Genomic DNA, 21389 nt, shown 5'->3' on the forward strand with positions numbered 1-21389 from the left:
ATAGTTGTGTCAGGCATGCAACTGGGCTTCTGAGTGACAGTGTCAAAAGGGCTCTTGATTTTCTCCTAGTGCAGTGATGCTCAAACTAGGTTCTGGGAGGCACCTGTGGGAGAGCCTAAGGGGCAAGGTATGAGTCAGCCACCGTCCTCAGCCAGAGGAGCCTTGGCATCACCTCGTTTTAATATGCAGGTCTCTGTAGGATGTGTGTGTGTGTGTGTGTGTGTGTGTGTGTGTGTTAACCAAGGTCTAATTGAGCACAGTAAAATGCACCACGGAGAATTTTGGTTGGCCAAAGAGTTCTACATGATAGGGTGGGAAGGTGCAGGGCCTCTCCCATCCTGGGCCTCAGCTGTGGGCCTAGACAGACCCTGGCTAGTTAGGGACCCCCCACGCTGACACCAAATGGCATGTCAGGAACCGAGCCATCCATTGGGAAGTTCATGGCCCCCTCCTTCTGACCTGTTCCCCACTTAGGCTCACTTTGCTTCCGCCTAGGCTTTGACTTCAAGACTTGCAACGTGCTGGTGGCTTTGGAGCAGCAATCCCCGGATATCGCCCAGTGCGTCCATCTGGACAGAAACGAGGAGGATGTGGGGGCAGGAGATCAGGTAGCTTGGCACTGCATGTGGGAGCTGTGTATTGAGCTGGCTGGGAAAGTTCATGAGCAGTGGGTTAATCACACTGAGGGGTGGACTCTCGTCCTAGCACAAGAGCCAGGAGCGAGTTGGGAACCCCAGCTTCATGGCCGTGCTGTGGATGGCTGTGGTTGCTAACACTGGGTTTGGGCTTGTCTCCCCCTCCTAGAGTGTTGGGGGTCAGGGACGACATCCTTCCCCTGCACGTGCCAGTGGAAAGCTCCATGGAGGAGGCACCCAATCAACGTGGACACACCAGGGAGATTTCAGGCTTGGAGAGAGCCGCGGTCCTCTTGGTCTAGGATGGGCGCCGCTCAGCCTGCTCTCTCACCACAGGGTTTGATGTTCGGCTATGCCACCGACGAGACAGAGGAGTGCATGCCCCTCACCATCATCCTTGCTCACAAGCTCAACGCCCAGATGGCGGACCTCAGGCGCTCCGGTCTCCTCCCCTGGCTGCGGCCTGACTCTAAGACTCAGGTGAGCAGCTGAATTACCCCAGGAGAGCCCTAGACAGAAGCTTTAATACCCCCAAATCCTCTTGATTCTTGATTGTGTCATTTTTAAGATCAAAATATTCAATCTGGGCATTCAAAGAATGGTCAGTTTTGAAAAGAACTATTTATGTGAAAAATCTTCGGCTAGAGATGCTTCCCACCACATTTTATTATAAAAAATTTCAAAAATACAGAAAAATGAAAAGAATAGTTCTGTTTTTTTTTTTTGTTTGCTCATTAGCAAACATTGACTAATGAGTCCCCAAATCCTGCCACAAACATACTTCACTGGCTTCCATATTTTTGTGCCTCTTTGTCCTGAACAGGCTGTGCTGTGTCTGTGCTGTGTCTGTGTTGTCTGTCTGTGCTGTGTCTGTGCTGTGTCTGTATTGTCTGTCTGTGCTGTGTCTGTGCTGTGTCTGTATTGTCTGTCTGTGCTGTGTCTGTGCTGTGTCTGTGCTGTGTCTGTATTGTCTGTCTGTGCTGTGTCTGTGCTGTGTCTGTGCTGTCTGTGCTGTGTCTGTGCTGTGTCTGTATTGTCTGTCTGTGCTGTGTCTGTGCTGTGTCTGTGCTGTCTGTCTCATCATGGCCCTTTTTCTCATCTTTGTTTCTCATGAAAAGGCTTTACCTCTGTTGTTTCCAGCTCCAACCTCATGGGCCCTGACCTGTCTTCTCCTTGCAGTGTTGAAATCAACCCGAGGCCTATATTTGAAGGCTGAGGTGATGCAAGTGTTAGCGGAGACGCAGGCCTCCTGGCACCTCACTCCTGTATCCCCTCCCTGCTTAACCCCAATGAGCCCTCTCGTGATTCCCAAGTTCCCAGCACTTCGTACTGCACAACCTCTCTCCCTGTGTCCATGCTCGTGAACCCCATTGTCACCTTCACATACTCCCACCTGTGGGTTTCTCTGGTCACCCTCCAAGCAGATGGGCCCTGAGAGCCTGCTGTGTGCAGCACCCTGCCACCTCCCTCCTGCCCTTCCCCAGTCCTGTTCAGCGCCATCTCTCTCCACCTATCCATGTCCCCAGTTTACCCCATGAAGCACCCCTCTCACTCCAGCCCAGCCTTCCCCAGGGCTGCCATCATCCCAGCCAGGCGAGGATCAGTGCCCTATCCTTCCAAAGGTTCTCCCTGCTTGGAAATTCCAGTTAATCCCCTTTAGGCCTCATTTTTAATTCCCTAACATCTATTCAGTGTTTTCTACAACTTTTGGCTTCCTACAAGGGGAAGGGGGAAATCCACTTATTATTCTGGCATTTAGAACCTTTTTTGGTCTTCCAACTTTACCTGCCTCTGCCTACCCCACACCATCTTTGCTTAATCGACATCATTTCACTCATGGTCCCCTTGTTTCTTAGGGCTTTGCTTTACCTGAGCTCCCTCTCTGGTCTTCACCTCTCCTTCAGTGGCCAGCAAAGTTCTACCTCTTCTGGGATGCCATCCCTGGCCACTAGCAGACAGCGCCAGCGCCTTCTCTTGTCCTGCACTTGGAATCTGGCACCCATGGTGCTATAGCTCAGCGTGCTGTGTGTGGCTCCATGTACAACTCCAGCTGTACAGAGATGGAGTTCCTTCTTGCACAAGTGTCAGGCCATGCACAGGGCAGAGGTTGCATACTGGCTGTACTGGGGCAGAGAAGTGTGCTTATGCCCAAAGGGAACCCTTCCTTGGGACTTCCTGTGTTATCCACATGACCCCCCAAGGTGGGGATGAGAACCATCAGCATTCCTTGGGACTTCCTGTGTTATCCACATGACCCCCCAAGGTGGGGATGAGAACCATCAGCATTCCTTGGGTGTTCTTGGAGGTTGTGGGTTAGGAGAGCTAAAACATGTAGATTGTGATGGCACCCAAAGAAAGGGGCCCATGATGTCGGCCTGCCTGTTCTGTCCTGGATTGGAATGGTGCTGCGATATAGAAGCAGGGTGAAGATTCACAGAAGGGGAAATCTTACAACAGGGAGGGGAGGCAGCCAGCGGCGCTGACTGTTTTTTCTCTTCCTTGTGCAAGAGAGAGGAACAGAGGGACCACCTACTGGACCTGCTGAAAGAGATTCATTGTGCTTAGATATGAAATAGAAGGTTTCTAGGTTTAGGGGTCAGCAAAGAAGGGAGGATGGGATGGGCTCTTTTAGGAGTTCCCTTCCTTTGAAGGATTGTCTCAAAAATGCCAATACGGATACCAGAGTCAGCCTCACTCCCCTGCCACAGGCAGGACCACGGGCCAGCTCCAGTCGCAGGGGGTGCGGGCTTGCTGTGGGGCTCCAGGAGGCCCCTCGCCAGCTGGCCTCCAAACAGCCTGGCTTGCTCTACACACTCCCTCCATGAGAGAGGCCCTGGGCCAGGCACGGCTTGTCTAGGTCCCCTGCTCCGCACCCTGTTTTTGAAGTAGTGTCTTCATCCAGCCGGACTGCTGGCTGTGAGCAGGATGGGTCTTTCCACCTGAACAAATCCTTGTTGCTGATAGTGAGGCCTGGGTGGCAGTGTGGATGGCTATTTTTGTACCTGGTCAGAGCTGTGTTTTCCATGGTGTGTTTTTCCCCACATCTTGCTGACATGATGAGATAAGCGCCGTGTTCAGGGCCCTTTGCTCTGCCACCCTATTCTGCAGTTCTGCAAGGCCACTGCGTGGAGTCTGCCAGGTGGGGCTGGAGTCACCCAGGGGAGAAGTGGAGATGGCCCGAGCACCCTCCCCAGCTGTGCACCTTCTCCTGAGGCTCCATGCAGACTAGACTCAGTCCAAGAGTCTGCCACAGACAGTGCCTCTCTTCCTGGGAGTCCCCTACCCCAGATTCCAGCCCCTTTCCCAGGGCCCTGTGTGTACACAGCCTGGCATTTGAGGGCTTCTCTCAGCTCACGATGTCTGTGTGCATCGGGCCATCTCATGCAGATCTCACATGGCCAGGGCTCTTTCTCCTGCTTCTTCTGGACCTTCCTTGTTGCTCCTTAGACCAGGCAGAACACAGAGTAGGAGTTTGATACAGATCCAGGGTTTGATGGATACCTGAGTAGCCTTGGGGAGGTAGAGAGTTTGCTGCAGGCATAGTCCCAGGGAGCCACTGTTTGCTGCCCCGTGGTTCTGTCCAGGCCCTGGGATGGGAGCAGTCCCACACTCACTGGCCAGTGTCCCTCCCAGGGCCATCTGGCAGAGCTGCACCCCTGTGGGCACCACATGTCCCTAAAATCCACTGAGCCCTGCTCTTGTGGGTCCATGCTGCTTTCGGCAGTATTGGGCCTGTGGCCAGCACAGGGTCTTGAGTGGCATCCAACCTTCTTCTCGGAAGAGCCCTGTCTACCAGCCCATACAGCTCCAGGTCAGGTCCCAGCTCTTCCGGCTGTGTGATCTTGACCAAGACATTTACATTTTGGATCCTTGGCTTTCTTATCTGCATCATTGGCAGGAGGAGAGATACCTCCTGGGCTATAGAGGATCAAGAAAGGGCTTTGGCCAGGGGGACATTTGCTGGCACCTGGAAGCCTCTGAGACAGAAGAGGAGACATGTAGTGGGTCATAAGTTGAGAGGAAACTCAAGTCTCCAAGCAGTGCTAATTGTGGCCCCATGTGGGAATAGCTGGGCCTTACACCCAGTCCTCCCACAGCACCAGGCAATTTTTTGAACGTAAGAATGTGTCAGATTAACTCCCCCAACACCCTTTGAAGACAGGAGGCCCCACTTGGCTCCTGGGAGCCCTGCCCACCTCCTGGGTGTCTGTGTCTGGCCACGATGTGCCGTTCGCTCAGCCTCAGCGTCAGTGTCTCCCCCACCCTTCTGATGGACAGGTGACCGTTCAGTACATGCAGGACAATGGCGCAGTCATCCCTGTGCGCATCCACACCATCGTCATCTCTGTGCAGCACAACGAAGACATCACGCTGGAGGAGATGCGCAGGGCCCTGAAGGAGCAAGTCATCAGGGCTGTGGTGCCGGCCAAGTACCTGGACGAAGACACCATCTACCACCTGCAGCCCAGTGGGCGGTTTGTCATCGGAGGTCCCCAGGTGCATTCTTGTCTCTGAACAAAGCCCTGGTTTGTCTTTGTTACTGGGGTTGCTTATGTCTCAGAGCAGGAAAACCGCAAGAGATAGCTTGGAGGGGTTCAGCTGGCTCTGGCCATGGACTAAATGTAAAGTCGGTGAATTTTGGCCTCTGTACATTTAGTGCACTCTCTGGGGAGGTCTGCTATGTGTCTGACAGTGTGCAAGAAATTGGGGACATGTCCCTAGGATTCCTCCACTTAGCGCCACTGGGCCCTCCCACTCCTGCCATCTCAAGTGACCATTGACCTTACCCACGGCCGCTGCGCCTCACCCTGCTCTGGTGCACATTCCCCACTACAGCATTTGCACGTGGACAGCTGTTCCCAGGTGGCTGTTTCCAGATCTTCACCACAGGCTGCCTCTGGCTGTTGTGGGCACCAGGGTGGGGCAGGGTGTTTTAGACAGGGCACCACTACCCCTCTCCTGTACTGCAAGTGTGAGGAGGTGGAGGTTGAAGGCACTGCTGCGAAGCTGCTGCCCACTGCCTGGGCCCTCAGCTGTGCGTGCTTTGCCAGAGCTGAGCTCCATCCTGGGTGCCAGTAGCAAGTGGAGTATAGAAACACAGGGTAGAAGGAGGTAACACTTATTGTTTTTTCTTGCAGGACTTCTCAAAGCCTAGACATACTAGTATGAACTGTGGATCTCTAAAAGTGGGGGATAGAGTAGGCAGACTTCCCCAAATCATTTAACATAGAACTCCCACCCTTTTAAAGACATCACTATTGACTGGTGTTGCCCAGAGGACACTTGGGAAGTGGGCAACGTGGCATTTGCTAGGTGGCAACGGCCAAGATTGTCTTTATGACAGTGCAATTCCTGCCTGCAGTTGGATCTCTCCATTGTGATGGACTCAGTAACAAAGGCATTAGGGAGTGGCTGTGACCCCAGAGAACCCCTGGCCCACCTTCTGCACTTTCCAATGAAGCTTCGGCAGGTTACCTGATTTCAGTATGCGGTCAGTGACTGAGCTGGGAGTGGAGTCCAGAGTTTTGGGCCAAGGGGTCTTAGGATAATGTCTGTGGGCAGCCCCAGGACATCCTTCCTGAGTTGCAGTTCAGCTGCCATCATGGTGCTTCAGCCCCCTCCAGCATCTAGGGGCTGGCTCTCCTTCTTATCTTGATTTCTCTCCCTCTGCAGGGGGATGCAGGTGTCACTGGCCGTAAGATTATTGTGGACACCTATGGCGGCTGGGGGGCTCATGGTGGTGGGGCCTTCTCTGGGAAGGACTACACCAAGGTGGACCGCTCAGCCGCATACGCTGCCCGCTGGGTGGCCAAGTCTCTGGTGAAAGCAGGGCTCTGCCGGAGAGTGCTTGTCCAGGTAAGCCCCCCCACCCACCACCATCCTGTTGCAGTGGAGGACCCCTGCCCAGTTCTGCCCTGAGTGAGGGGATGTTGGCCCGGTGGGAAAGCTGCACGCTTTGCCAAAGGTTGTGATTGTGTGATTGTGTTGGGCACTGTTGTCAGGGCTTTGAAAACCTGGGGGAGGGAAAACCAGAATCTTCAGGGAGAGGGGCGTGTAGAACAACTGCCCTCGGTGAAGATAGCAGGAAAATTGCAGGGGAGCATGTGGGGCAAGAGACATGTGATCCCCGCTGGTCCCTTCAGAAGAAGGGCAAAGCTTCTGAAAGGGGCAGGGCCCACACAGAGGCTTCAGTCCCTGACCCTGCACCTTGCTGGAAGGTTTCCTATGCCATTGGTGTGGCCGAGCCACTGTCCATTTCCATCTTCACCTACGGAACCTCTCAGAAGACAGAGCGAGAGCTGCTGGATGTGGTGCATAAGAACTTCGACCTCCGGCCGGGCGTCATTGTCAGGTAAAGTGCCATGTGCTGCCATTACACAGGACCTTGCTCCTTCCTTGCCCAGATGCTCACCTCACCTGAAAGGGAGGCAGAAAGGAGGATGTTTCTGTCTCTCAGAAGTGGGAGAGTCTGTGAGCTCTTGGTACAGCACAGTGCATCCCCATTGCAGAAAGCCTGGTTGTCAGGTTAAAGGAGGCTGCCCCAGGTTCCCGCTGGCCCAACTCCAGTGGGGCCATCTCTGAGCAGCTAGGAGGCAGGTGGGGATCTTAGGAAAATAATTATTAATATAAGGCCAAATAGCTCAAATGGCTGGGAATCGAGTCAGCAAGTCTATTCCCTGTTTCTAGAGCTTAGTGGTGTCAACATTGGCCTGGGCCAGGTAAGTGGAGTGGGAAGAGAAAGGCGCCCGAAGGCTGGAGTTAGATCCTGGTCCCTGAACCTCTAAGCATCCGTGGGGCTATAAAACGAGACCAGTGTATGGCACAGATAGGATGTGTGTGCGCAACTGCCGGGGGGAGGTGTAGTGCCATGTGAGGAGGGCTGTATTATAGTTTGTTGCTCCCTCCTGTCCTTGAAATGGAGAAAGAAACCCTGCTCCTGTTCCATCTTCCAATGCCCTTCCTTTCTGCTGGACATGCAGGGATTTGGACTTGAAGAAGCCCATCTACCAGAAGACAGCATGCTACGGCCATTTCGGAAGAAGCGAGTTCCCATGGGAGGTTCCCAGGAAGCTTGTGTTTTAGAGCCAGGGGGAGCTGGGCCTGGTCTCACCCTGGAGGCGCCTGGTGGCCATGCTCCTCTTGCCCAGATGCCTGGCTGCTGATCGCCTTCCCCACCCACCAACCCTCGGGGCAAAGCCAGGTCCCTCTCATGTAGCCTGCCCTGTCATCATCATGGCCGGCTGGACGCAGGGGCTTCCTGGTGCTGGAGGTTGGATCTTGATGTGAGGATAGGCATGGTGTTCTCCTGCTGCTCCCTCAGACTGGGGCAATGTTAATTTAGTGGAAAAGGCACCCCTGTCAAGAGTGAATGAGTGAATTCCCTCACTCGCCTCCCCCAACAGCTGGATCCTGACCAGCTCCCCCTCCCTCCCCTTGCCTGTGCCAGGTGAGGTCAGCACATCTCAACAGGCCTCAGGGCTCTTTGTGGGCCTGGGCTCCTGGGCCCCCCTTTCACAGGCAGCCAGTGCCCTGAGCCAGGGTCTCCAGAAAGCCCCACCCAGGCCAGGCATGTGGCAGGGGTTAGAGCAGGACTGATGTCTCCTAAGCACCTGTAATGTGCGAGGGACCCAGCTAATGACTGATCTCATTTTTTCTTCACTGCAACATGATGAGGTAGTACCTTTTATATCCCATTTATAGATGGGGGAAAGCAAAGCACAGAGTCTGGATAACTTCCACAGGGTCCCACAGCCACGTGTTTAGGCCTAGATGTATAACTAGGAGCTTTGACTCGGGAGCCTATGACATACCCCCCTCCCCCACCGTTGTCTCATGCCAGTAACAGGCTCAAACAATGACAAAGCAGATTCAGAAATGAGGCCACGGACTCTGTCCTGAAGGCCCAAGGTTACTGGAAATTAGGGGATTAACCCACTAGCTCTTGTTGAGCCCTGGGCAATTGTCTGAAAAGTGAAGACGGAACCATAGGGCTATTTTGTTTGCTTCATGTGTCCCAGAAGATGACTGAGGGTGAGCTGGCTACCTGGCCCATCAGTGTGGGCTGGAGTTTGGGACTGACCAGCAGCTTTAGAATCCCAGCCCCCTGACCACTCAGAGACATGCAGAGATTGGGTTTTTGGACTTCTGGGGTAAGTGGTCTAAGTCCAGTCCAGTCCTATCTGGGCTTCCTGGAACAGAAGCAGCAACTTGTCCTAGCACAGGTGGCCAGCCCCTTAGACAGAGGCCCTCAAGTCTTTCTCTTTCCCTGGTCCCTTGTATCCCCTCCAGGCTGAGTACATTTGGAGGGAGTGAGTGGGCCCTTCGGATGCCCCATCCAGGGAGGCTGGTCCTAAGGCCTCATGTTAAATAGGTGGGGCTTGCCTTCTGGTGTTGGACAAGCTGCTGAGATGTCATGAGGAGATTCTGCCTTTGCCAGGTGACTCTCTGGGGAGCAGGTCTGCTCCCAAGGGGCCTGAGCAGTCCTTGGCCCACTAGGGTCTTGGAACTTGCCTGCCTTTCCATCCATGGCCAGCAGCACCTGCCCTACCTGCCCCACTTGTCCTTAGCCTGGACCTCTGACATCAGCATCTCTACCTTCTCCCCAGCTCCCAGGACCACAGGCTTGGGCAGGGGCCTCCATGGGCCCCAGGGGAACATTGGGGACTCGGCCTCTCTCTAGGGTACATGGTGCTGGTTCAGGCTGGGAGAGGCAGCCCAGGAAGTCTCATCTGGGGAGCAGGCAGCCTGCATCTGGGCCTTGGCCTGGAGCACAAAGACCCTGGCTTTCATTTTCTCTCAGATGAAAGGAAATTAAGGCAACAAAAGAAGCCCGGCTCCTGGTCACCTAGGAAGTCTCAAATTCCTTCCCGTGGAGGGAGGGAGGGGTTTGCAGGTGGCCAAGTTCCTCTAACTTGGATCATACTCGACATGAAAATTCAGAATTTTATACTTTCCCTACGCTCTAGAGAAATAAGATCTTTTTTGTCAATTTGTTTGTGTGAAACTAAAGCCTTTGTTAATAGTTCCTGATAAAACAGTGAATAAAAACTCAAGGAGCAACTACCCTATGCTTAGTTGTTCTCTGCAAAATCCCAGAGACATGACACCTGCTCTATATAGCATTCCCTGGTTGCCCACCCCCACCACCGGGGGAAGTTAGTGTCCTCCCCTCGGGGTCACCCCATCCTGTCCATGTGGAGCAGATGTCTCATGGACTAGGTTTTTCTTGTTACTAGCAGCTGTGTTAAGCCACACCACTGCCATGTTCATTCCTCACCACATCTCACCAAGGTGGATATTCTTAGGAAGCCCATTTTTACATGCGGGGCTCTGAGGCCCCAAAAAGGGTTAGGACCAAGGGCAGTGGCCACCTCTGGCTCCTCCCTGAGTTCTGTGTGCTCTCCTTATGCATTGCTGCCCTTAGGCTCCCTATGCCTTATCCTGTGCCGTTCCTGCATGCTGTCTGCATGAGGCTGGCATGAGGGCATGCTCAGGCCATGTCTGGAGTGTGGATAAGTGACTGAACTTGAACAAAGTGAGGGAGTGGAGGGGCTTGGTCTGTGGAGAGAGGAGCCAAACTTTTAAGTGGATGCACATTTCCCTTCACTCATGTTCAGTTGTGAAGAGAATAAGCAAATGGTTCTTTTTCGTTGAAGATCATCCCTGCCATGGCCCCCAGTGATGTGGTTCTTGGGGTTTGATCAGAGCAGGAGGAAGATGGGTCCTGCATGGTTTCCAGCAAGCAGGCTGTGTGGACAGGACTCGGCTCTGGGGAATGTCCTGGTGCAGCCTGAGGCAAAGCCTGTGTGGCCCCCCGTCTCACAGGCGGACAAAGCTGATCTGGGGTGCCAGGAAGACCCGAAATGTGGCAGGGAGGGGAGGGGAGGATGAGGCCAAAGGGCCTCACAGTCCTGTTTGAGACAGAACCTATACCCTGAGAAGACACTAGGTGGGCAATACAATGAAACATGACACATTACAGAGAAAAGCACGTTTCTCAAGAATGCATACAAATAGACACACTTAAGAAACACACTGGAATACTTGCCTGGGGTAGGGGAAGGACTTTAGGTATAACATGCAAAATAATTAGTGAAAGCAAGATAAAGAACCAACTTCTCAGCCACAAAGCCAAGTGTCACAGTGTTAGGGAAATGTGGACGGAGCAAAAGAGGTTGGCAGGGAGCGGCCAGTGGAGTTTGAGGAAACTCAGGAGCACAGGGTCCCTGGAAGTCAGGTGAAGACTGTTTCTAGAGCAGGGGAGCCACCAACTATGCAAAATGGTTTTGATGGGTTACATGATGGGAGGCCCAGGACTGTCCAGTGAATTCAACCACATGGAGGTTGATGATGTGGGAAATGGCAAAGTCACATTTAAAAGTAAATATGACCCCAACCCTCACCTCAATCATCCTCCCCTGGGCCATCTCATGACATTCAGAGTGCGTGCTGGGCTGCACTGCCCTGCATGTCTGCGCAGTGCCTGCCCCCTGCCCTCATCCTGGACTCTGCTCCCCGCTCCCCACATTCCGGACTCCTTGGCTCTTTGGCTTCCCCCGGCAGGCCAAGCTCGTTCCTGCTCAGGGTCTTTGCACTTGTTGTTCTGTCATGGGTGTGGGGTGCGCTGCAGGTTTCAGATGAAATTCCTGTATTTCTAAAAAGCCCCTTCCTTGATAGCCTCTCTTTCTACTCCATTCCATTTCTAGTTTCTTGTTCAGTGTTTAACATGATATTCCTTGGAGCCTTTCACTTGAATCCTTCCACACCCATTCACTCTCCCTTCCTTCTTCACATGGGGGTCCTCTGAATCCCTGCAGTCTCAGCTGACAAGCCACCCTCCACAGTACTCCCAATCTCCCAGGAAGATGCTCCCAAGCACCTTCCATAAATCACACCCAACACTGTCTCCATCTGGTACCGGGCTCTCAAAGGTTGTAGTTCTTTAAATGACTAAATATTTTCATTAATTATTAATAATGATGTTATGGCAATAATTCTATTGCTCACACTCTGAAGATGATGTATCAACCCAAATAAGAAAGCTTTTTTTCCCCAGCTTCATTAACGTATAATTGACAAATAAAAATTGTATGTATTCAAGGTATACAATGTGATTTGCTATATGTATATACTGTGTAACAATTTCCACAATCAAAATTATGAACACATCCATTATCACACACAGTTACCCTCAAAGGTTGGAATTCTTTATGGATGTCAATGCTTGTTTATTTATACCTGTTGCCCCCGTAGGACTTGGGGCTTCCAAGGTCATCTGGCCTTGTCTGCTGTCTCATACTTGCCTTCAATGCAGGGCTTGGCACAGAGTAGGTGCTTGGTATAGCACAGGTCATATCAGAGAACGAATTTGAGGTGTGTCCATCTGTTCTGCCTCCTGAGCTCCCCTTAGCAAAGATATTCTGCAAGATATAAGGATACTGCTTGCCCTTTGGTAGGTCTTGCCAGGCTCAGCTGCTCAGAGATGTAAATGTCAATCATTCCACAGAGCTGTTTTTTTAAAGCACCTGTTAAGAGCATAGCACTGTGACTCTAAGGATTTACACTGTTACGGGTCACAGAGGACTAGAGAGACCAGTATGGGTGAATACAGGAGGGTATTTATTTTAAGGTGTGCACTGGCTCAGTGGATTCACATCCAAAAAGCTGAGCCTTAAACGAAGACTGAGCAGGATTTTTATAGGCAATCTACAGAAGCAAAACAAAGGCAGTTAATCATATAATGACAGGTTACGTAATCTATAGCATAACTGATGACTTGGCATAACTTGTGGCCTTGCATAGCTGGTGGCTTTCTAGCTGCATCAAAAGAAAAAACAAGAACTGGCTAAATACAGATATTTGTCCTTTTTTTTCTTTTCCTTCACCCTTGCTCCGGAGGTGGGGTGTCTGGAGCCTATTCCTTTGGTTTCAACTTCTCGAACAGCGTTATCTTATAACAGTCCTTGAAGTGAGCTTGCTAGGCAGAGGAAAACTTGTCTTTTCTTTTTAACCCTTTCCTTGCCACATTCTGGGCCTTGGCTTTTACTTTTCTTGGAGTGAATGAATGCAGTACTTATTATTATTTTTAAATTTCTGCCTCCATACAATTGCTCACTCTGCACTTTAGTTGCTTCAACCCTAGAAGTAACCATGGCATGCCAATGAGGAAGACACCTCATGTCAGAGGTCCCAGAGAAACGTAAAATCCAATGAGGGGCAGACACATAGGAGGCATGAATGGGGCTCAGGAGGTGGGAGCTTGGTCTGAAAAGTATAGGAGGTACTTTGGAGTTGGCAGTGGATGGAGGAATAGGGGATGAGAGGAGAGTCTGAGGAAAAGAATGAGCTCAGCAGGGGTTGGCTGGGATGAAAGGCATGAGGTGGAAACTTTAGAATAACTTTATGCCTGTGGCAAATTCCCTAGAGTAAGTATGACTCAGGCACAGTGTAAGAGGCAATGTGACAGACACATGGTCCCTGGCCTATGAGGTCTTCTTCCTTCCTACCGTAATGCCTCCATGAGGAACGTTTGGAGAAAGAAGGAACAAGGACTGTGTTCTGAGTTTGGTTCCTGTTGGCTCAGACGCAGAACAATGTGGGTAGATGAATAATTCAATGGGAAGAAGAAATCAACCCAAGGGAACAGGAGAGTTTACAACCTCAGCAGCGGGGTCCCTATAATATGGGAGGTTTGTCAGACCCTTTCATGTGACTCTCATGGGACAGGATGAAAATCAGAAGCCAAATAATTTGCTGTCTTAGTCTTTTCAGGCTGCTATAATAAAATAACAAACGGGGCGGCCTATAAATAACAGAAATTTGTTTCTCATAGTTCTCGTAGCTGGAAGTTTGAGAGCTGGGTGCCAGCATGGTTGGTTCTGGAGAGGTCCCACTTCTGGATACAAATGACCAGCTTCTCATTGCATCCTCACACAGCAGAAAGAGGGTGAGAGAGCTGGGGTGTGTGTGATAAGGGCACCAATCCCATTTATGAGGGCCCTGCCTCTGAAAGGCCCCACCTCCTGATATCACATTGGAGGTTAGGTTTTCAACATCTGAATTTGGGGGGACACAAACATTGACTCCATAACACTTGCCAAATCTGATTTCTTAAGAATGAAATTCTTGTGCATTAGGAAAAAGCTGCAAGTAAGGGTAAAAGATAAGTGACAGAGCAGAAAATATTTGCAATCTGAATGGAATGAACCGCAGGTCAATAAGAAAGCAATACAAGCCCCAGTAGGAAATGGAAAAAACTAGACGGATAGGAATAAGTAAATATAATCAAAGAAATGGAGAAAGTCAAGAGAAACAAAGGTTGCTCAATTGTGCTTGTTTCAAAAAATAAACACTTTTAAAAATGCAACATTGTATTTCGGCAAACAGATGGCGAGAAAAAAAAAAAAGAAAGGAAAGAAAAGAAATAAAGAAAAAGGTTTGAAGACAGTGTGGTGATTCCTCAAGGATCTAGAACTAGAAATACCATTTGACCCAACCATCCCATTACTGGGAATATACCCAAAGGATTATAAATTATGCTGCTATAAAGACACATACACACATATGTTTACTGTGGCACTATTCACAATAGCAAAGACTTGGAACCAACCCAAATGTCCAACAATGATAGACTGGATTAAGGAAATGTGGCACATATACACCATGGAATACTATGCAGCCATAAAAAATGATGAGTTCATGTCTTTTGTAGGGACAGGGATGAAGCTGGAAACCATCATTCTCAGCAAACTATCACAAGGACAAAAAACCAAACACCTCATGTTCTCACTCATAGGTGGGAATTGAACAATGAGAACACATGGACACAGGAAGGGGAACATCACACACCAGGGCATGTTGTGGGGTGGGGGGAGGGGGGAGGGATAGCATTAGGAGATATATCTAATGTAAATGACGAGTTAATGGGTGCAGCACACCAACATGGCACATGTATACATATGTAACAAACCTGCACATTGTGCACATGTACCCTAGAACTTAAAGTATAATAAATTTTTTTTAAAAAAAGAAAAAGGTTTTTAAAATCCAGGGCTGGCAAAGATATAAGGAAATAGACATCCCCAAACACAGTTGACCGGTATAACTTGGTACAAACTTTCTGGATGAAAATGTGGTTCTTCTTGAAATGTAAATGTCACGTCTGCCTAGTTTGACCTTGCGGTCAGGGGTGGCATCAAGATAGAGACAACCACTTTGCTCCCAGGCCTAGGGGACAGGACCCCAGGAGGGCAAGGTCAGCGTGTGCTGAATGGACTGGGGGATGGGGTGGGTGGATCTTAGGGAAGCATCCGTTCTGGGCCACCAAAGCAGGGCTTCTCTCCTGCCCCAGGGTTGAGGTGGCTGCCTCTAGGGTGTTTGCAGGAGTGCCCACAGAAAGGCCCTGGGACACAGGGCCTGGCTGGGAGGAGCCCCCTCCTTCACAGGCCAAGACTGCAACTGCGGAGCCAGTCACAGCAGCCTGAGGACAAGAATTCCTTTCCTCGGAGGCTGTCAGAATCCCAAGTGACCAGGAGGAAACAGGCTCTGGCAGGGGAAGACACTTTGGAGGACCACCCACTCAGAGAGCAGATTGTGTCCGTGGGCAGGGTGGGGGCTAAGAGTGGGAGCCGGCTGGATCTCCCTCCACTTCCTCGAGATCTGCCCAGGACACTGCCTGGTTCCCGCTGCTCTGGAGGGACTGTTCCTGGGCTGTGAAGTCCTGGGATCCCACTGTTCCTTTAGTTCTGAACTGTGTGTATTCTCCAGCAGGAGGGGCAGCCCTGGACTCCCAGGCTGTGTGCAGGCTTCCCAGAAGCCTCTCTGGGAAGAGTGGGGGCCACTGCCTTTCCACTTCTCATGGCAGCCCCTGGCCCTGGCCTCCTCCAGGGCTCTGCAACCCTCTCCAGGCCCCCTGGCATGCTACCCATGCCCTCCTCGGGAGAGTAGGTGGGGTGGGGTGAGGTGGAGGCTCTCGACGTTTATAGAGGACCCAGGGCTGTTCCATCTTCACCCTTGGGCTAAAAGTAGCCCAGCAGCAGCTTCAGGGCTCCACCTCCCAAACCCCACCAGGCCGACCCCACTCCCACTTCCTGGGCTGCCCGGCCCCTCCCAGCAGGCATGGCCAGCTCTCTCCACCTCCAGCACTGAGCTCTACAAAGCAGCTCTGAACTTAGTTCTCTTCTATGTCTTTGGTTTTCTGTTTGCTGTCATCTTTAATTGTATATTTCTGCTCCTCTCTTAAAAGAAAGGAAAGAAGCCAATTTTTTGTTTTAGGATTTTTGCATCAAAGCCTTCACAGTTTCTAAGACATTTTAATTCGTTTTGATCTCATTTCTGTTTCTCTGCTTTCCTTGTGTTTCTTTTCCATTTTTAACTTTCTGAGCTGCATGTTGGTTTTGGTGGCTTTTTGATCCAAAATGGCTTATGGGGGAGTCATAAAATTCCTATGTGGTTGTTTTTCCTCAATTTTTCACTCATTTCTAGTTTCATTGACACGTTATTAATAGAAAATAATCTCTATTATTTGTACTTTCCAAAAACATTTTTGAGATTTTCATTGTAGTCCAAAATGGTGAATTTTAGTAAGTGTTATATGATCACCTGATGTTATCAGTGTATAGATTTGCATTTATTTCAATTTGTTAAATATTTAAAATTATATAAAATATACATGTATATTTTTAATTACATATTTCAGGTATTTCGTGGACAGGGATTTTAAACTTTCCTTAGACAAGCAATTGACAAGAGAGAACAAGAAAGTGAATTCTGAGGAAGGGCAAAGGATGGTTTTGGGCCTCATCACTCACTTATTCACTCACTCACCTGTTCCTTCCTTCTGCAGCATTCCTTCCTTCCTTCCTTTCCTCCTTCCTTCCTTCCTTCCACCAAGCACGAAGCCCGCCCCAAGCCCACCCCAGGCCCCTGGGGCCTGCGGTAAGGAGTGCGGTTATTTTGTGTGGACATATGTGCTCCACGCCAGCAGCCGGAGGAAGCCTTCCAGGCAGAGAGAACAGGGAGCGCTCAGGATGGGGAGGGTGCTCTGGGGCCACAGGAGTGGGTTCAGCAGAGGGCAGGGTGGAGGGTGTGACTCTGTTGTCTCTGTGCCCCCACGCCTCTCCAGTGATAGCCTCCCCTGTTGCCAGGCACAGGTGTGGTTCTGGGCAGACCCTGGTCAGTGGTCTCAGTGTTTCGGCCCAGCTGGCCATGGTGTCTGCAAGAGGCTCTGCAGCAGCCTGGGAAACGGGGGAGGAGCTTCAGCCTTGCATGAGCTGCTTTATTGGTGAACCCGGCAGACTCCATGGAGCTTGTGGCAGAAGCAGGTGAGCACAAGTTTCGCTCGGCCTGGATCACCCTGGGAGGTGGTGAGGATGTCATGATAGGTGTGTGGTGAAAATTCTCTTGTTTTTGACAGACTTGTTTAACCAGGGGATGAAAGACATTCTGTGCAGAGATCAGGGACGTGCCACTGCAGTCCAGCACTAGTTCAGTGGAATGTAAAACCCTCACCGAGCTTCACCTCGAGACAGAGGAGGTCAAAGCCCAGGAGTGCCTGCTGCCCTGGACGGGTCCAGCTTGTGATCTGGAGCTACAGAAGGTGACTTGAGGCTCTTGAAGAAAAGCTGGAGGGAACTGTTTCTTCTTCTCAAAGCCAGATTCTGTGCCTTGAATGGAAACTCATGATCATTGGTGGAGAGCGTGGGAGGCTGAAAGAAACCTCATCATCTCCAGACAAGAGGCACAGTCCTGAGGCAAGGAAAATGGACACAGTGATTCCCCGAGTTTCTGGACATGGATCCTCAAGCAGCTGATAACCCAGATGGAGCGTGATTGGGGGCATTTGCCCTCTGACCTCCAGGCATGGACGCAGCCTCCTCTGTCACTCCCCTCCCTTCATACCCCACCTCAGCTACCAGCCTTTCCTCTGCCCTCTTCCCCTCCATTCCCAGAGCCTGTGTTTCCAGTGAACTCAAATGTGGAGTTCATGGGAAGGAGACGTCCTCTTCTGTCCCCTTCTCCAGGAAGCCTGGGTTAACTCCTGAGCCAGCTTCCATGAGGGGCTGCTTTCCTCCTTATCCCCACTCAGGGGCTGGAGCCCCCACCCAGAAAATGGAAAAGAGTTGCTTTCTGGCTTCTCATTGAGCCACCATATGACCCTGCTAGTCCAAATGCCCAATTACCACCAGGCCCTACATAATTTCTCATGTTTTCCCAAATGGGTTTTTGAATTATTTATGAGGGGGCTTCAAAAACTTCATGGAAAATGTGTATTATGAAAAAACTGTGCATGGACTTCAAATTTTTTTACACCAAAATAAACTCACACTAACTTGTTATAATATTTCTGAATAGGGTCTAGTTTGAGGCACTGAGAAGGATCAGACATTGGCTTGATAAGAGCGCCTATCAGAGCAACATGAATTCTGTGAAAATTGAAGTAAAACATTAAATTCATGGTGAAGCTTGGGTGGAAGAATGGTGAAGTCAGGGATGCTTTACCAAAAGTTTATGGGGACAACATCCCCCCCAAAAAAAATCAGCAGTTCACAAATGGAAAACACATTTTAAGAAAGGAAGAGATTTGAGACCAGCCTGGCCAACATGGTGAAACCCCATCTCTTCTAAAAATACAAAAATTAGCTGGGTGTGGTGGCATGCACCTGTAATCCCAGCTACCTGGGAGGCTGAGGTAGGAGAATCACTTGAAACCGGGAGGCAGAGGTTGCAGTGAGCTGAGATCATGCCACTGCACTCCGGTCTGGGAGACAGAGCAAGACTCCATCTCAAAAAAAAAAAACAAAAACAAAAACAAAAACAAAAACAAGATTATGTGGAAGATGAAGTCCACAGCGGCAGACCATCTATATCAATTTGTAAGGAAAAATATTCATCTTGTTCATGCCATAATTGAAGAGGACCAAGGATGAACAGCAGAAAAAGACCCAACACCATGGACAAATCAACTGCAGACAGGAGGGGAGACTTAGATGAAAATTTTAAACAAGTGGGATTAAGATCCTGAAGAATTTCTTCAAAGAATTGTAACAGGAGATGGAACTTGGCTTTCCCAGTGCAATGCTAAAGACAAAGCACAATCAGAGCGATGGCTACCAAGAAGCAGAGGTGGCCTAGTCACAGCAAAAGCAGACAGGTGAAGAGCAAATGTCAGGGCAACAATTTTCAGTGATGCTCAAGGCATTTTCCTTGTTGACTTTCTGGAAGGCCAAAGAACAGTGACATATGCTTATTATGAGTGTTTCGAGAAAACCACAGCTTTAGGAGAAAAATGCCCAAGAAAGCTTCACCAGCGAGTTCTCTATCATGACAATGCTCCTGCTCATTCCTCTCATCGAACAAGGTCAATTTTGTGAGTTTCAATGGGAAATCACTAGGTATCCACCTTACAGTCCTGATTTGGCTCCTTATGACTTCTTTTTGTTTCCTAATCTTAAGAAATTATTTAAAGGGGACCAGTTTTTCTCCATTTAATAATGTAAAACAGACTGCCTTGACATGGTTAAATTCCCAGGATTCTCAGTTCTTTGGAGATGGACAAAATGGATGATATCATCACTTACAAAAGTGTCTTGACCTTGATAGAACTTGAGAGAAATAAAGTTTATATTTTTATTCTTGTCTTTTAATTTCATTTTTCCCACAAACTTTTAAAAGTCCGTTGTATTTGTTTTTAATTTAAAAGCCTCTTTTACATGTGCTTTACTTTTCCTCAAATGATACATCAATAGTATTATACATATATGAATACAACTTGGTACATAATGGTTATTTAAATTATTCTCATTATAAGTTCTAGCAAACAGAAGGAGTTAATATTAATTTTATGATGTAGTCCATTATTTCCAACACTATGCTATTATCTGGGAGCATTTCAACCACCAGAAACATTTGAAATATCAGAACACTTCCTTTCTGCCAATGCTCCCGTGTTGCTCAGTGATAAGAGAACAGCGGAGGCTAGTTGTCAGTCTCCATAAATGTAAAAGAATGGCTGACTGTGCTGACATTCTAAAGGGTAGGTGGCTCCTGGTCTGGGCCCAGCAGGGCTGCTGCGCCCTGGCTGTAAGGATCCTGGCCAGAGATGGACTGAGTTTAGCTGTTCAAGGCAATGAGAGATTGGTACAAGCTGGGATTCCTCCTCACCAGGGCATCTGGCTTACTGGGCCCTCAGATTCTTCATCTGGGGTAAAAAGCCTGCCCCAGTGTCATCACCATCTGTACAATGCATGTGCTAAAGGCCTCAGGGCAGCCTGGGTGAAGCGTTGGGGTGTCTGCAGCTTGAGGACTAGCGGTTGGGATGCCGTGCTGAGCCAGGATCAAGCATGCCCAGGGATAGATATGCACACCTTATAGGTAAAGAGCAAGGCTGGAGCCTCAGGGTGATAGAGTGAGCAGTCCTAGGACCTGAGGTTCAGACCAGGTCCACCTTGCAGTGTGAAAGGCCAGGTGAGCCTGACCAGGCAGGGCCTGATCCATAACTGTGGTCATTGTGGACTGCACACACTCTGGAATCTTTAGGGAAACTTGAACAGAGGCTCTGGGGTCAGGGGGAACAAGGTTTGAAGCAGGTTCTAGAATCTTCAGGCCATGCGACCTCTGAAAAGCTGTGGAGCCTCACTGAGCCCCAGTTTCCCTAGCTGTTACAAGGGAATGAAGATGGACTCTGCCTTGCAGTGAGCTTGGGAGGGATATGGTAGACAGAAAGGGTCTAGCTAGTGCCTAGGACCTAGCAAATGCTCAGTAATGGATAGTGCTTCACATCAGCCTTCTCCAGGGGCACAGAACTGAGCTGGCCTCTGTGGACAAATAAGGATGAGACAGTTAGCCAGAAGAGCCCTGAAAAAAGATGAGAACTGTTCCTGTCAGACCAGGCCATTGGGAAGCAGGGGAAGTACGGGAGAATTCATGCAGATACAGCCTTGGAGACACAGAGAATTAAAATTATGCCTCCAGTCCTATCTTGGCACCTGATACAAAGCAACTCTCCGTGAATGAGGAATGAATGAACAGGGAGAGTGATGTGTGACATTTATTTGCACATCCTTCAATTGGCTGCAGTTTTTAATTCAGCCAGTAGAGGGCAGAGGTGGTTCACGCATTCCCTGTGGACAGAGGAGGGGGTTCCAGGGAGTTCTGTGTGTTCCCATGGGAGATAATAAGCCTCAGGGCTCAGGGACCCCCCATTCCTCACCATGGCTCAGGGCTCAGGGACCCCCATCCCTCACCATCCCTCACCAGGAGGCCATTCAGAGCCCCCAAGAGATCAAGTCTCTCCCCAGCTTTCCATCTCTCTGAACAGGGCAGGCCAGTTGAGACAGACACTCCTCTATCAGTCTGACCAGGTTTCCGGGGGCCTTGGTGTGCCTGCATCCCATCTTGTCCCACGGACTGCTCTGCCTTTCTCCTTTGTTTGGGGCGGGGGCACCTTTTTTGTTTTTTTTTTGAAACAGAGTTTTGCTCTGTTGCCCAGGCTGGAGTTCAGTGACACAATCTTGGTTCACTGCAACCTCCACCTCCCGGGTTCAAGCAATTCTCCTGTCTCAGCCTCCGAGTAGCTGGGATTACAGGCACCCCCCGCCACCTTGCCTGGCTAATTTTTGTATTTTTAGTGGAGATGGGGTTTTGCCATGTTGTCCAGGCTGATTTCGAACTCCTGACCGCGGGTGATCCGCCCGCCTCGGCCTCCCAAAGTGCTGGGATTACAGGCATGAGCCACTGCGCCCAGCCGTTTGGGGA

The 21389-nt window shown here is 50.1% G+C and overlaps 1 protein-coding gene across 1 annotated transcript in view; it reads left to right on the forward strand.

Annotated features, from left to right (window-relative positions):
• MAT1A (methionine adenosyltransferase 1A) overlaps nucleotides 1–9698 on the forward strand; it is a 52247-nt gene extending 42549 nt beyond the window's left edge. Inside the window, exons 6-11 of the mRNA XM_054522366.2 lie at nucleotides 496–608; nucleotides 972–1115; nucleotides 4914–5132; nucleotides 6309–6491; nucleotides 6854–6987; nucleotides 7616–9698. Of these exons, the coding sequence (XP_054378341.1) occupies nucleotides 496–608; nucleotides 972–1115; nucleotides 4914–5132; nucleotides 6309–6491; nucleotides 6854–6987; nucleotides 7616–7718 (896 nt within the window). The 3' untranslated portion in view covers nucleotides 7719–9698. The remainder of the gene's footprint in view (nucleotides 1–495; nucleotides 609–971; nucleotides 1116–4913; nucleotides 5133–6308; nucleotides 6492–6853; nucleotides 6988–7615) is intronic.
• Nucleotides 9699–21389: the final 11691 nt, after the last annotated feature.

The sequence above is a fragment of the Pongo abelii genome, chromosome 8, assembly GCF_028885655.2.
Source record: "Pongo abelii isolate AG06213 chromosome 8, NHGRI_mPonAbe1-v2.0_pri, whole genome shotgun sequence".
NCBI classification, from domain to species: domain Eukaryota; kingdom Metazoa; phylum Chordata; class Mammalia; order Primates; family Hominidae; genus Pongo; species Pongo abelii.